This window comes from Pleurodeles waltl, chromosome 2_2 (assembly GCF_031143425.1).
Source record: "Pleurodeles waltl isolate 20211129_DDA chromosome 2_2, aPleWal1.hap1.20221129, whole genome shotgun sequence".
Taxonomy (NCBI): domain Eukaryota; kingdom Metazoa; phylum Chordata; class Amphibia; order Caudata; family Salamandridae; genus Pleurodeles; species Pleurodeles waltl.
In genome coordinates this window covers 965,011,821-965,026,611 of record NC_090439.1, presented here as the reverse complement: position 1 = coordinate 965,026,611, position 14,791 = coordinate 965,011,821, and the positions used below count along the sequence as shown (strand labels likewise).

Sequence of the window (14,791 nt, the reverse complement as noted above, 5' to 3'; positions counted from 1 at the left end):
TTGGTCCAGTGGAGTTCGGTGGTGTGGGTGTAGGTTATGTGTTGGCTTGAAGTGAAGATTGCATCAAGTGTGTGTCCTGCTGAGTGGGTGGGTGCTGTGACCAGTTGCTTGAGTCCGAGGTTGGTGAGGCTGTCTAGGAAGGAGGAGGAGTTGTGGTCGTGGGGGTTCTCTAGGTGAAAGTTGAAATCGCCGAGGAGCATGTGATCTGTGGAGATGAGGGCGTACGGGCTGATTGTGTCAGTGATGGTGTCACAGAAGGGGGGGCGTGGTCCAGGGGGTCGGTATACAAGTGTGCCTCTGAGGGTGTTGTTCTTGTTTATGTGGATTATGAATCCGCTCCTGTCGACAGGCTATTATTCAGTCTCTGGACCCAGGCAATCCAATGTTAAATGTGTTACTGACCAAATTTATTAAATTTGCATGATCTAAATTTAATGGTACTGTGAGCAAGTTAGCTTAGTTGGAATTTTTTCCATGATCTTGCCATTTTGCCAGTTATTGGTTAGGACGAGGAACGCTATCGGTATTTGATGATGTTCAGTGAAGTCATTACTTTATGCACCATGCACTTTAGGGTTGTGCCCATGTGTACTAACTTGTGTTTATTTGGGGCTTAGGGCCAGGTGGCTGGTATTGTATTGTATTGTTTCATAATGTTTTTTAACATGTTGCATGCGCAAACTATGGTGTGATTTTAGTGAACTCAGTTCCTGAGGGTATTTGTTTTTGATTGTTTGTCTTTTTCCTTTTGTCTTGTTTATTTGTATTGGATTTTATTATCTGTACAATAAATTATTACTCACTGCCACTTGCCGTGCTGGCAATGAGGAGTACCCTGGCAGGGTGACCAAGCTAAGCCCCCATGAGATATTGTTTGGTTGCCCCATGCACATACCGGGCAACATGTCTATTGACCCCTTTCAGTCTCTGAGGATCTGCTTTTACAGTACTGCAAGAAAGTAACAGAGACATTGTGTTGTCTTCATCGTCAGGTGCTACAAGCCTTCCCTGACTCAACAATGCCAGCTGTACACGACCTTCACCCAGGAGACCGGGTGTGGGTCAAGGCCCACACCAGACACCACTGCCTGCCACCCCGGTGGAAGGGACCATTCCAGATCCTCCTGACAACCGCCACTGCTATCAAGTGTGAGGGGCTGAACACCTGGAAGCACAGCTCTCACACCTAGAAAGCACCACCTCCGCTGGCGGAACAATAAGGTTTGGAAGCACAACCAGCCACACCACCCACCGTTCCTGCTAAAGGATCTCGCTACAATCTGCCCTCTAAAGTTTCTGCCGAGTCATGTGCTGGTAACCTCTGGCAGGGCATTGAAGTACAGAAAATCTATATAAAAATTGAATAGACCCATAATGTCTCACATCACAATGACCAACAGGACGGTCAAATGAGGACGGTCTTATACCATGGTCACGGCTTCGCAGAGAGCTTTGTGTAGGGCCACTTCACACGTGTGCACCACAAACTGAGTGAATTCTGTACACAGCAGGAAGTTTCCCACCATGTATGGTGGGATGCGGGAAGGAGTGGTCTTCGGAGAGGCTCTTCCTACTTGTGCATTAGAGACAGAGTCTGCGCCCTCAAGTTGGAGGCACGGTGTCTTGGAATGAGTGTTTTTCATCAGGTGGCATTTGAGGTTGACACTGATCTCCACAGCTGGCAGCAACACGCGTCTTGGTTGAAAGGGTGGGTGTCTACTCAAGGGCAGGGGCGTAGCTTAGTCGGTGAGATTCAGAGAGTGTGAATCTCACATTACTCAACTAAACACATGAGAAGAAACAATACAGGTGTGTAGCAGACCTGATTCTGACTCCCCAGAGCCAACTGACAAGAATGCATTTATTTGGTGGGGGAGTGGTAATAATCCAACCCCCCTCATGGAGCTGTGCCGCTGCTCTTGGGCACCAAAGGATGAGTCTGAAACTTGTAAATGACTGTGCAGTAGAGGCTAAGCCTGCACCTCAGAAAGGGCAACACATATGGGCTTGAGGGGGGAAAGAGGACCTCTCGTCTACACCCCAAGATAATTTTGCATCTGATGGAGACAGCACATAGATTTCAAAAATACCATTCACAATGGAGGACAGAAAGACTGGTAACTATATTCGCAATCCTCAGATCAGCCCCTCATGTCAGTGTGTGACCAGTGCTGACAGGAATCAGTTACTGAGCCAGACAACCACAGGATTCCCCTCCCAGTGACACGTGCTCCGGAGGAGCACGCGCAGCAGCGAGACTGCCACCGAATGCAAAGAGAATCTGTGAGGATGGGGAAAAAATCTTTTATAGATCAGTTATTTTTCAACTCTTGATAGATTTAGGACTTCCGTGGCTGCACTTGCGGGAGATGTTTTCATAGTTATTATCACTATTGTGAAGTGTGTACTATCAAATCTAGGGCGACCACCTGGCATTGAGGCAAATTCTGGACTGGACTGTAAAAAATTCAGGACAAAAAGGTCAAAATTCAGGACAAAGGGTCAAACATCAGGAAAAAAATTCAAGAACAAATGTTAGTTTTACAGACACACCCAAGAGAGCCATGCCTCACTATGTTATCAAGGCAATTAACCTTATGCTAGTTTAAGCAAATTGAACAAAAGCATCGGGCTCACCCCAACCTCCCATGGACTTTCAACCTAAAAGAAAAAATTAATGAGGCAGGACAGATGGTGTGTGCCACAGTTTCACACCTAATGTAGGGCTGTGAGGTACCCACAACATGTCTGCAGTCTCACAGCACTAGAGTATATGTCTGGGACTCTACATTCATCTCAGAACTGGGAGTCTGGGGTACCAATGGAAGATAATAAAAGAGGAGGATGAAATCGAGATTAAATAGGAGATCCATGGCAAATGATTCAAAGGGTTGTTGCTGAGAACTGTGTAAATAAGGAATAGAAGAACAAGGCAGGACGATTCCTAAAATCAGACAGGATGGGTGCACCAAGACTATCAGAAGGTACTGGGTACCTGGGGAGTTCTCTCTGCAGGCAGGAGAGAAACAGAAGAGGCACTGTCAAGTGGTTGAACAAGCAGCACCCACCCTCCCCTTGGCAAACTCTTCTGGTGCAATGGTCCGCTGTTCGTGCTTGTGAAGGGTGAGCAGGGGCCAGACTCCATGCAAGGTTGTGCAAGGCAATTGTCCACTTCGTCCATGCCTTAAAATGGTTTTGAAATTGAGCAAAAGCCAAACTAGTGATCTTGGTTATCCCTAAGTGCCAAGTACACATAGAATCTTCAAAATATTTGGGATGTAAATTGCACAAACAAAATGTAAAATGTTAAAAAAAAAAAAATGGTTTTTTTTTTAAACATATGCCACTGATTCCCCCTTTACATACAATTAGACCTCAGATTGAACTGAGAACCAGTTACCGTTCGATACCTAGTGATTAATATCAACCATTCTCCCACTGATTTGTAGGATGGAAATATCGGCAGAGCTTCACAGTCCCTCCGAGCCCAGTTTGCTTTTTGGTCTTTTCTTCTGCTTTCTGTAGTGGGCCATGTGGCACTAGTGAAGATGGTGGGCTACCCTGATGATAGTATTATTTTGCAAACCTTGCCCTACTCATCCTTCATTTCCTCTTCAGACATGCCACACGTCTGATTTGGTCACTTGGGAGCCGTCAAGTAGCTCTTTCCACTCTGAAGATACCCATGACTGCAGGTGGATTAGGCCTTCTGGGCTTAGAATGCTATTATTCAGCTGCACAGGTCTAGTGGGTGGCTCGCTGGCTTTTTCCCCACCCCGCTGCATGAGATGGGGTTTATTCGTAAAGACTTTTAAGGAGGCCTTACTGCACTGCTCACTGTTTCCTACTGACCACTCTACGGACCACCATCTGGGGTTATCATGCACAGCTTTCTCTTGCCTTGCTAGAACCTGTGAATTCACCGACACGAAAAAACCCTGTGCTCCTGCAATACCTTTGCTAAGCCTTCCCACTCACACAGGATGGCTGTGCTCAGAGCAACTCCATCAGTGGCATGCTGCAGGTTTCTTAAAATTGGGAGATTTGTTTCTGGACAGCGAGATACAAAATTTCAAAACCCTTGTGGCAGACTACCATCTTCACCCCTGTCAACTCTCTACTTACAACACCCTTAAACAATCATTAAATGCCTTATTTCGTGTCTGCCACTTAGCACTAACCCTACATGAAGTGTGCCAGAAGCTCTACACCATAAGGACTGGTGGCAAACTGATAGAATGGGTGTAGAGACCTTTCCTGCAACATGGAGACCAATTCAGATCTGCTCGACATACTACCTGGGTGACTGATGTGGCGAACCTCTGCTAGATACGGCTGGACTAAAATACTGGACTTTCCCCACAAAGTATCCCACGGCTGTCACTTTAAGTACATTCATAGAGCTTCCTTGGGAATGCATTCCGCCCGTTGCTTGCCATTGGCTTTGTGGTTTGTCACTCACATTTCACTGCTTTCAATTTGCTGGCTTGATTTGTTTTAGGCTATGCAGCTTAAGTTCCCTTCCCTTGCCCAATCCTTATTTACAGTGTCCTTCCAAGCGCTCCCTTTCTGTAAACAGGCTTGTAAATCTTGTTCTTATCTCATCACATTTGCTGTGCATTCAAAGAACAAAGTAAAATGTCAGGCTCTGTCTTCAGTGGGAACTTAGGGGGTCATTCCAACCCTGGCGGTCATCGACCGCCAGGGTTGATGACCACGGAAGCACCGCCAACAGGCTGGTGGTGCTTCCCTGCCCATTCTGACCGCGGCAGTAAAGCCGCGGTCAGAAAAGGGGATCCGGCGGTTTCCCGACGGATTTCCCCTGTCTGGGCTGAATCTCCATGATGGAGATTCCGACCCCCTTCCCGCCACCCTGTTTCTGGCGGTTTTTACCGCCAGGAACAGGATGGTGGGAACGGGTGTCGTGGGGCCCCTGGGGGCGCCTGCACTGCCCATGCCACTGGCCTGGGCAGTGCAGGGGCCCCCTAACAGGGCCCCAGCATGATTTTCACTGTCTGCTTAGCAGACAGTGAAAATCGCGATGGGTGCAACTGCACCCGTCGCACCCCTGCAACACCGCCGGCTCCATTCGGAGCCGGCTTCTATGTTGCAGGGCCTTTCCCGCTGGGCTGGCGGGCGCTCCTTTGGCGGGCGCCCGCCGGCCCAGCGGGAAAGCCAGAATGGCCTCCGCAGTCTTTTGACCGCGGAGCGGCCAAATGGCGGTGACCGCATGGCGGGCGGCGCGGTCAGAATGACCGCCTTAGTGTTTACTTTTCTTTCTCTGGCTTCAAAGTGAGAGGATTTATGAGACAATCTTGCTGGATACTGGGGTTAGGAAAACAATTTTTCTATCACTTGACAACATTTAAATAAACTTCAGAATATATCAGAATTAGGAGTACAAATAAAGCACATTTTTGTTAATTCTGAACTGTGCTGAAAACAAATACCTTTATATGATTAAAACAAACCATTGCATTAGGTGATGCAATTTCCACACATCATCATCTGTGCACTGAATAGTTTTATTTGAAAAACTCTATGCCTGTGCAAATGTAATGGGATGTTTCAATCAAAAACGTGTTGTTTGTAATGGCAGTGTGTTACCACACCATGCATACTCCACTCCACTCTGCACCACTCCACACCACTTCACCCTACTTTGCATCACTCCACTTTACACCACTCCATGCCACTGCACTGTAGGACCCTGCACACTTCTCCACTCTTCTCCATTCCACTCTATGCCACTGAACTCTGTTACGTCACACTATGGGGGTTATTACAACTTTGGAGGAGGTGTTAATCCGTCCCAAAAGTGACAGTAAAGTGACGGATATACCACCAGCCGTATTACGAGTTCCATAGGATATAATGGACTCGTAATACGGCTGGTGGTATATCCGTCACTTTACCGTCACTTTTGGGACGGATTAACACCTCCTCCAAAGTTGTAATAACCCCCTATGTCTCTCTACCCTACTCTGTACCACTCTACTCTAAGCCAATGCACTTTATGCCTCTCTACACCACTGCGCTCTGCGCCTCTACATGCCAGTCTAGGCAACACCAATCTAGTCCACACAACTCCACTCTGCAACACTGCACTGTACGGCACTGCACTTTATGCTAATACACTCCAGGCTAGTGCACTTTACTCTGTAACACTCAACTCTATGCCCCTGCACACTACATCAATACACTGTATGTTACTCTGATCTACTCTGCACCACTGCACTCTATGCCACGGCACTCTACACCACTTTACTCTATGCCATCACACTATGCCACTCCACTCTACCCTGCACCTCTCCACTCTATGCCACTTCAGTCTACTATGAAACAATCCACCTACGCTGCTACAATCTGTGCCACTGCATTCTATGCCACTGCACCCTACCATGCACCTCTCCACTCTATGCCACTGCACTCTACTGTGAAACAATTTATTCTACACCACTGCACTCTACACCACTGTGCCTCACTGCACTCTATGCCAATGCACTCTAAACAACTGCACTATACACCACTGCACTGACACTCTACTCTGCAACACTGCACTGGCTGCCACTATACTCTACACCACTCTCCTCTGTACTACTGCATTCAGTACCAATACACTCTCTTCCACTGCACTCTATACCACTCTACATAATTCCACTCTACGCCACTGCACTTTACAGCACTATACTCTGCTCTGCTCCACACTACTCCATTCTGCACCACTCAACGCCACTATTGTATGCCACTCTACTCCACTGCATTCTATGCCACTCTACTCTGCCCCATGCCACTCAACGCCAATGCACTCTAAACTGCACTGTACGCCACTGCCCTCTACTCTGCACCACTGTACTCTACGCCACTGCTGTCTGTGCCAATCTACACCACTGCACTGACACTCTATTCTGCAACATTGCACTCTCCGCCACTGTACTCTACACCACTCTACTCTATGTCACTGCACTCCATGCCACTGCACTCCACGCCACTGCACTCCACGCCACTGCACTCCATGCCACTGCACTCCACGCCACTGCACTCTACTCTGCACTGCACTACTCTATGCCACTGCACCACTCTACACTACTACACTATCTGCTGCTCTATTGTATGCCACTCTACACCACTGCCCTGACACTCTACTCTGCAACATTGCACTCTCCGCCACTGTACTCTACACCACTCTACTCTATGTCACTGCACTCTGCATCAATATACTCTACTCTGCACCACTCTATGCCACTGCACCACTCTATGCCACTGCACTCTGACGCTCTATTGTATGCCACTCTACTCCACTGCATGCCACTCTACGCTGCCCCACGCCACTCCATGCCACTGCACTCTAAACCACTGCACTCTACGCCAATGCACTTCAAACAACTGCACTGTACCCCACTGTACTCTACTCTGCACCACTGTGCTCTACGCCACTGCTCCTATGCCACTCTACACCACTATGCCACTAACTTTTAGCCTTGCTGAACAGCAGCCACTCTGGTGTATAACATGGCTAAAACACATTGGCAAAGCCAATAACTCTTGCGTAGACGAGATCTATTGGCTTTACCAATGTTCGTTAGTACTATGAGGTATCCAGGTCTCTGAAAGACTTCTGAATGCGTATTCCCTCATTTTAAACATGCATTACACACATCACAATATAGGCTACTACAAAATGAGCAAATACATTTCGGTTAAATAAAAAAAAGTCCTTCTAAAATACAGATTGGAATAATATAGGGTATACCTAGTACTTACAGTCTTTATAACAGTCCATTAAAACCACATACTCCACAGCTCACTTTGGAATACCATTACAGTACCTCTCTATAAGATAATATCTTCAGATAACATCAGGAAGCTTCAAGTGACTCCTTTGATTAAAGTCAATTGAGGTTTCCAAGCCCCTTTGCATTTCAAAATTTACAATTTGGACACATTGCATTTCTGTAAGGAAGTAGGCAAGCAGGCCTGTTTCTTATCTGTCTGTCCCTCCCTCCCTCCCTCCCTCAGAGCACAGGAGACCCCCTGCCTTTCAGTCCAGCTGGGAAAACTGATCTGTCCTAATTACATTTCGTCCTTTAGGAGAAAGGCTAAAATTACAGACAAATGCTTTCAGTTAAGCCTTTCATCCCGGAAAACGGACGGCAGAGCAAAGTTATGGGCAGTCCGTGAAATTATGGACGGGTGGTCACCCTATGAATATGATGCGATAATTTAGTATGCTTTAATATTCTGCGTTCAGATGCTCGCATTAGGGCGCCCTCAGCAGGGTTAAGGGTCTTTCTTCTTGGGCGCAGCTTGGTCAGTAAAATTAGGTGGAGGAGGGCTTCAGATTACAGAGCTTTTGCCAGTTTGTGCATGCAAAAATACCAAGTGTAATCCGGCAGACACCTCACCGTACCCGACTGAAAGCACTTGTACCCAAATATTGATCAGAAAATGCCATTATTGGGGTGTGTAACACCCCAAACATCCCCCTGAAGCTACGCCCCTGATAACGGATATGTGTTCTCTGGTCACATTCTTACAGGTGCCAATTAAACAAAACTTTTCATTGAAAGAAATACTGAATGAGACCCATAGGGTGATTAATAGCACACAGCGAGCCAATATGTAAACAGGACAACAGACTAATGTAACCAAAAACAGAATGTTACTTTGAAACCTCATGTCACCTGCAGAGACAATTTACGCCTGAGAGCTCCGATTGAAGAAAACTTCTTTCTCTTCCGGGACAGCCATGTTTTAATGTATTTCTATTCACAAGGAAGTATCAAAAACAGCGAGTGATAGTAAATTCTTAAGAAACGTCGTACCTGCTTTGCGTTAAGGACTCCGAGTACAACTTTGTAGCGCTGCTCCCCACGAGGAACCTTTTCTCCAGACCCTTCATTGCAGGCATAAAAGACAGGCCGAGGGCAACGCTTTTACAGGTGAGAGTGAGGCTGGCGAAAAGGTCACAGATGGAAAATGTTCACAAGGTCGGTCTGCACGCCCAAAGTCTTGGCGCAGTCTCCGTCAGAGAAGCATCACCTGCCGACTGCCCGAGGAACGAGGGGCGGCCCAGGTGCAGTGGTCTGATGGGCTAATCCTCCTCCCCTCCCATCTGCTCAGGGCCGTCCTCTCCCTTCTGGGGAGGACACATGCTCTCTCAAGGGGAAAGTCATTAACCTACCGTGTGTTTCAAAGAAACAGTCAATTTAATTATCTTCCAGGTTTTCCTAGCTTGCTTGTTAAGTGTCGGTTACTTTAATACAGATTGTTTTGAGAAACGAAAGAACTAAACAAACTTTGCTCTTCTCCGCGTTTTAAATAAATGAAAAGGGCATGAGTTGTGTATGCAGTTTTACAAGATTGTGTACGCGAGTGTGTGCCTGTTTGCATGTGAAGGTGATGATAGTGATACAGCTCTCAGTCCCACTAAAGAGGGTAAGGGCTGAATGTCCACGAGGTCTGGAGCACCCCTTGACCCTACAGAAGATGTGTAATGCCCTGTAGAGGGCAGTGTGTAAGAATAAACTCTCCTCATAGCAAGGAAAGCACTGCCACCTTATCATTGTTCAAGTTTGTCTGACGAGCAGTGTCATTTTCAAATGGGGATGTTGGACCTGGCCCTTTTTACAGGGTCATCCCCAAACGTTTTGCCTCCTGCCTCCTATTTTTCCTGACCTGTTTTTGTTGGCTTTTGAACTCTGAGTACTTAACCAGTGTGAAAGTGCATATGCTCTCCTTGTAAATTGTACTGTTAATTGGTTTATCCATGATTGGCATATTTGATTTACTAGTAAGTCCCTAGTAAGGTGCACTAGAGGTGCCCAGGGCCTGTAAATCGAATGCTACTAGTGGGCCTGTAGCACTGGTTGTGCCACCCACACGAGTAGCCCTGTATTCACGTCTCAGACCTGCCACTGCAGTGTCTGTGTATGCAGTTTTAAACTGTAAATTTGACTTGACAAGTGTACCCACTTGCCAGGCCTAACCCTTCCCTTCCCTTTTCCTACATGTAAGACACCCTTAGGTAGCCCCATGGGCAGGGTGAAGTGTATGGTTAAGGTAGGACATATACTAATGTGTTCTATATGTCCTGACAGTGAAATACTGCCAAATTCGTTTTTTACTGTTGCAAGGCCTATCTCTCTCATAGGTTTACCTGGGGGCTGCCTTTAAACATGATTAAAGCGTAGATTCCCTTTAAGAGCAAGTGGACAAGTGGAGTTTGGGACCTCTGAACGCACAATTTAAAAATACATCTTTTAGTAAAGTTGGCTTTAAGATTGTGCGTTTGAAAATGCCACTTTTAGAAAGTGGGCATTTTCTTACTTGAACCATTTTTGTGACTCTGCTAGCCTGCATATTCTGATGAGCCATCTGTGCTAAGAGGGAGGGGAGGAGTAGTCACTTGCACCTGAAAGGGCTGTGCCTGCCCTCACACAATGCAGACTCCAACCCCCTAGTGTGTGTCTGAGGCCTTGCCTGGGCAAGGCAGGATTTCACAAACAAGTAAGACTTTCCTTTGAAGTAGGCCTACTTCAAAGGCCAAAATGGGTATAAGAAGATGACCCAAAACCACAGACTTTAGACACTTCTTGGGGTAGACACTCTACCTCACCGACACTTCTGGACAAGAAACCTGCTGGTGAAGAATCACTGAACCAGACCTGCCAAGAGGAACTGCCTGGATGCCCAAAGGACTCAATGGGACTGCTTTTCTGAGAAGAACTGGGCCTTGCTGTTGCCCTGCTGCCTTGCTGCTCTCTGGCTGTGCTGAGAAGTGCTCTCCAAGGGCTTGGATAGAGCTTGCCTCATGTTCCATGAAGTCTCAGGACCAAAAAGACTTCACTCCTGCAACTGGACTCCTTGTGCGGAGAAAATTTGACGCACAGCCTGCTAAAAACGACGCACAGCCTGCTCCACGGTGAGAAATTCACCGCACTCCGAACCAGAATGACGTAGTCCGACTTCGCAAGGAGAAGATCGACGCAGCGCCTGCGTTGCGACCGAAACTTAGACACACAGGCCACCGGATCGATGCACAGCCAACCCGGGATGACGCAGCCCGACTTCCAGAGAGGAATTGATGCAGCGGCTGCCGTGCAGGAGAAATTCCACGCAACGCCCACTGGATCGACGCAGCGCTTGTGACTTCGCTCCGTAAGTCCAGGTTTCCACGCACCGTCCCAGGGGCGCAAGAAAACCCTGCATCCCGAAGAGGAACAAAGTCCACGTGCTGGAAAACGACACAAAGTCTTCCCCTGCGTGGAAAATATTGACGCAAGTCGGTGTGCGAAGGGGCGAAACGACGCACACCTCCCCATTTTCCACACATCGCCTCCTCTGCGGTCCCTTGCGGAGATTTTAAACGTGAACCAGGTACTTTGTGCTTGCAAGAGACCTTTATTGTTTTTAAGAGACATTCATTTGTTTTGCAAAGACTTAAGACACTTTATATCACTTTTACAGTGATATCTCAACATCTACTTATTGCATTTTAATCGTTTTGACCTGCATCTTATCAGATAAATATTATATAATTGGCTAAACGCTGTGTGGTGTATTTTTGTGGTGCTATATGGTGTTATTGTATGATTTATTGCACAAATACTTTACACATTTCTTTCTAAGTTAAGCCAAGCTACCAGAGGGTGGGCACAGGATAATTTGGATTGTGTGTGACTTACCCTGACTAGAGTGAGGGTCCTTGCTTGGACAGGGGGTAACCTGACTGCCAACCAATGACCCCATTTCTAACAGGGGACATATGCTTTTTATGGTCTGGCTTGCTAGCGCAGTTGTCACCAGACAATTATGTGAGCATCATTAGAGAGGTACTTTAGCTTTGTCCACATGTTTTCACTGGGTAAAGGATCCATGCTTCCACAAAAAATGTGCTTGCCCTCCACACAGCTATAATTTTGTTTATCCAGATGCCTGAGATTGAAATTTCAAGGGCACACACATGACATTGTAATGCTATTGTCTACATGTCTTAGATAACTAGCTAATGTATGTGGTTTGTCTCTAGCAGCAGTGCAAATTGGAGGAGGGCAGTCATTGCCAATGCTCGTTTTGCCTATACACCTTTTAAGGTTATTTTACTTATACACCTGTCCTCTCCTGTAAAATCCAACAAAACTCTCACAACAGGGGTTCTTGTAGCTCGCCAAGATGAGGGTGTGTACGGTATTGCATCTTACATATGTTGTGTGACTGCCAGACCATGTGCAGTGCGAATGGTGTTCTATGGAGAACACAGTGAGTGATGCTAATAATGGCGGTTTTACCTCAGGACATATTTGTTCTGTGAATGAGCAAAGCAGCTACATGCTGCTCTCCTTCATTGACCCCACATCTTTAAGATCCTGTGGATGTCTTAGTGTGAAATATATATATATATATATGTATATATATATATATATATATATATATATATATATACCTTTCCTGCAGACCCTGCACATTGGTCAAGCAATTGTACCTGAGCTGATCTGTGTTCTATCGGCCCAGATGTCCAAAGTTTAGGAGAAATACATACATGGGTGGCTCCTGTTGGTCCTGTAATGTGCTTGAATGGCCTTGGGCTCTGTTCCACTGCAACCTCAGTCAGCACCTAGTAAATAATACGTCATGATGTGCCTAGCCTAACAACCCTCACTAATCACCTACACAATCATGCATAGACCTGTTCTGAACAAACACTTGCACCTCATTGTAAACAAAATATACACCCAACTTTATATACATATCTGTAACTGCTTAAGAAGACATCAAACTACCAAACTCACAATTCAACTCATGCTCATCAACACATGCAGTGCAGTACTACACACTACAGACCCCATCACATAGTATATCCTGGGTACATCCTTCATCACCAACATATGTTTCTACTCTACATACTAATGCATACTAGCTGGTAGTGTTCTGATAGAATGCAGGCTCCATCATGCAGATGAGTCGGGAGCTTTCCTTTGTGTGGTCCCAAAAGCCAGCAAACAAGTGGTATGCATCATGAGTGCTGGATCAGCTTGCCCCGGCACTGCTGTCGCCGCTCTGCTTACCTGTCTCCTTGTATGTGGTCTTTCTATTCTGTGGATGTCACTACTCTGCTTATAGAGTAACTCATTTGTTTGCTGCACTGTTGGTCAGGGTTGTTTGGTCACTTGTGTGGAGGACAGCGGCATGTGTTTTCCAGCCTCGGCAAATCAGCTTTTCTTTGGGATAGGGGAGAAGCTAGTTTGCCTGGCAGTGTGTAGTCCCTGTAAGCCACATTAGGAAGCATTCAAGGTTCCTCTAACTTACCAGAAAGTTCTGGAAATTGCTGTTTCCAAGACAATATCAATTCAAGGAGGGGTTTCCAATCCATCCTGGCAAAATAAGAATTCGTTTTCCTATGTGTCTTTTTTCAGGTATGTAAAGGCCACTAGGAGAAGATCTCTGTGCTGCAATGCAGTTGACGTCTAATAATCCTTCAGAGCTTGCACCCACTTTGCAGTGCAGCAGTTCAGTTTGGAGCTCGGATCTCTTGAGGAAGTGTTCTTTAATATCAGCTGCTACATCACCAAGGATGTTTTTGTGCTGAGAAAGTAACTTAACCATAGTTACCTTATTCCTCTCACATGACTCACTGGAGGAGTAAGGTAGCTACTGAGGGATATCACCTTTACCTCAGAGTCTCGAAATCAGTGTTGAATATGAAGTGCCAGTGTCAAACCCTTGATAGGTTGAAATGTACAGAATTACATTACATCAGCCTTAACAGAATTTTTGTATTTAGCAACCATTGTGCAACTGTTGTGCAAGAACAGAGTCAATATTTGCAGTACCTACATAGAGAAAATGTAGAGCTTCAATGATCTTTGGTTAACAGAAATGCTTATGTACCAATGGTCTCTATAGCAACCCTACATTTTACTGGAGAACCATTGAAATTGAAAAAATTCCTGAATCTATCAACCATGAACTTTGACTTCAAGCCTGGGTAATTTTCTACAGACCTAATCAAACTGGATTACCATACCAGTCTGTCTTCTATAGCATTATTAGAACCAGTACCTCATCAAGCCTATAAATTATTTTCTGCCACCTCATAGAGAAGTGGATTGTGATACACCCACTATTCCAGACACAATCATACCTTATGAACAAATGTACTCAATTTCAGAAAGAGATATGGAAGAACTTACTGAATGGCTTGATCATCATATCTACCTTCCCAACAGGGGCTTCTCTGTTCTTTGTTCTCAGGAAAAAGCAGAAACTAAGACCTTGTATACACTGCCAAGATCTAAATAAGGTGACAATAAAAAGTTACCTTCTTCCTTTATACTAGAATCAGTCAGAGGAGCCATAATTTTAATTAGACTGAGTAGATTGTGTCATTTACTGAGAATAAAAAAGGACGATGAATGGAAAACAGTTTTTTTAATACCTTTTTGACATTTTGAGTTTTGATTAATCCCTTATTTCATAGATCGTGTCTTTGCAGCGTTAAATCTTTTCATTGCAATATATTTAGATGATATACTGATTTTTTTTAAATAAATCTAGAAGACCTTAAGGTTCATGGAGTAACAGTCCTGGCTTTGGGAGCATCATCAGCCAGAAAAAATAAATTTGAAAGCCCTTGTATAGAAAATCTTGGCTGTCATGTGGGCTCAAATGCAATTTCCAAGGATCCTATGAACCAAAAGCAACTCTAGAGTGCCTTCACCAAATTCCATTAAAGAGACTGTGAGAAATTGGGTTGTTGGTGAACGAGGGTTTGGGCCCTTCACAAGCAACA

At 45.7% G+C, this 14,791-nt stretch overlaps 1 protein-coding gene across 1 annotated transcript in view; it reads right to left on the bottom strand.

The window, feature by feature from the left end:
• SLC30A8 (solute carrier family 30 member 8) overlaps positions 1-9,135 on the bottom strand; it is a 273,630-nt gene extending 264,495 nt beyond the window's left edge. Inside the window, exon 1 of the mRNA XM_069220649.1 lies at positions 8,826-9,135. Within this exon, the coding sequence (XP_069076750.1) occupies positions 8,826-8,911 (86 nt within the window). The 5' untranslated portion in view covers positions 8,912-9,135. The remainder of the gene's footprint in view (positions 1-8,825) is intronic.
• Positions 9,136-14,791: the final 5,656 nt, after the last annotated feature.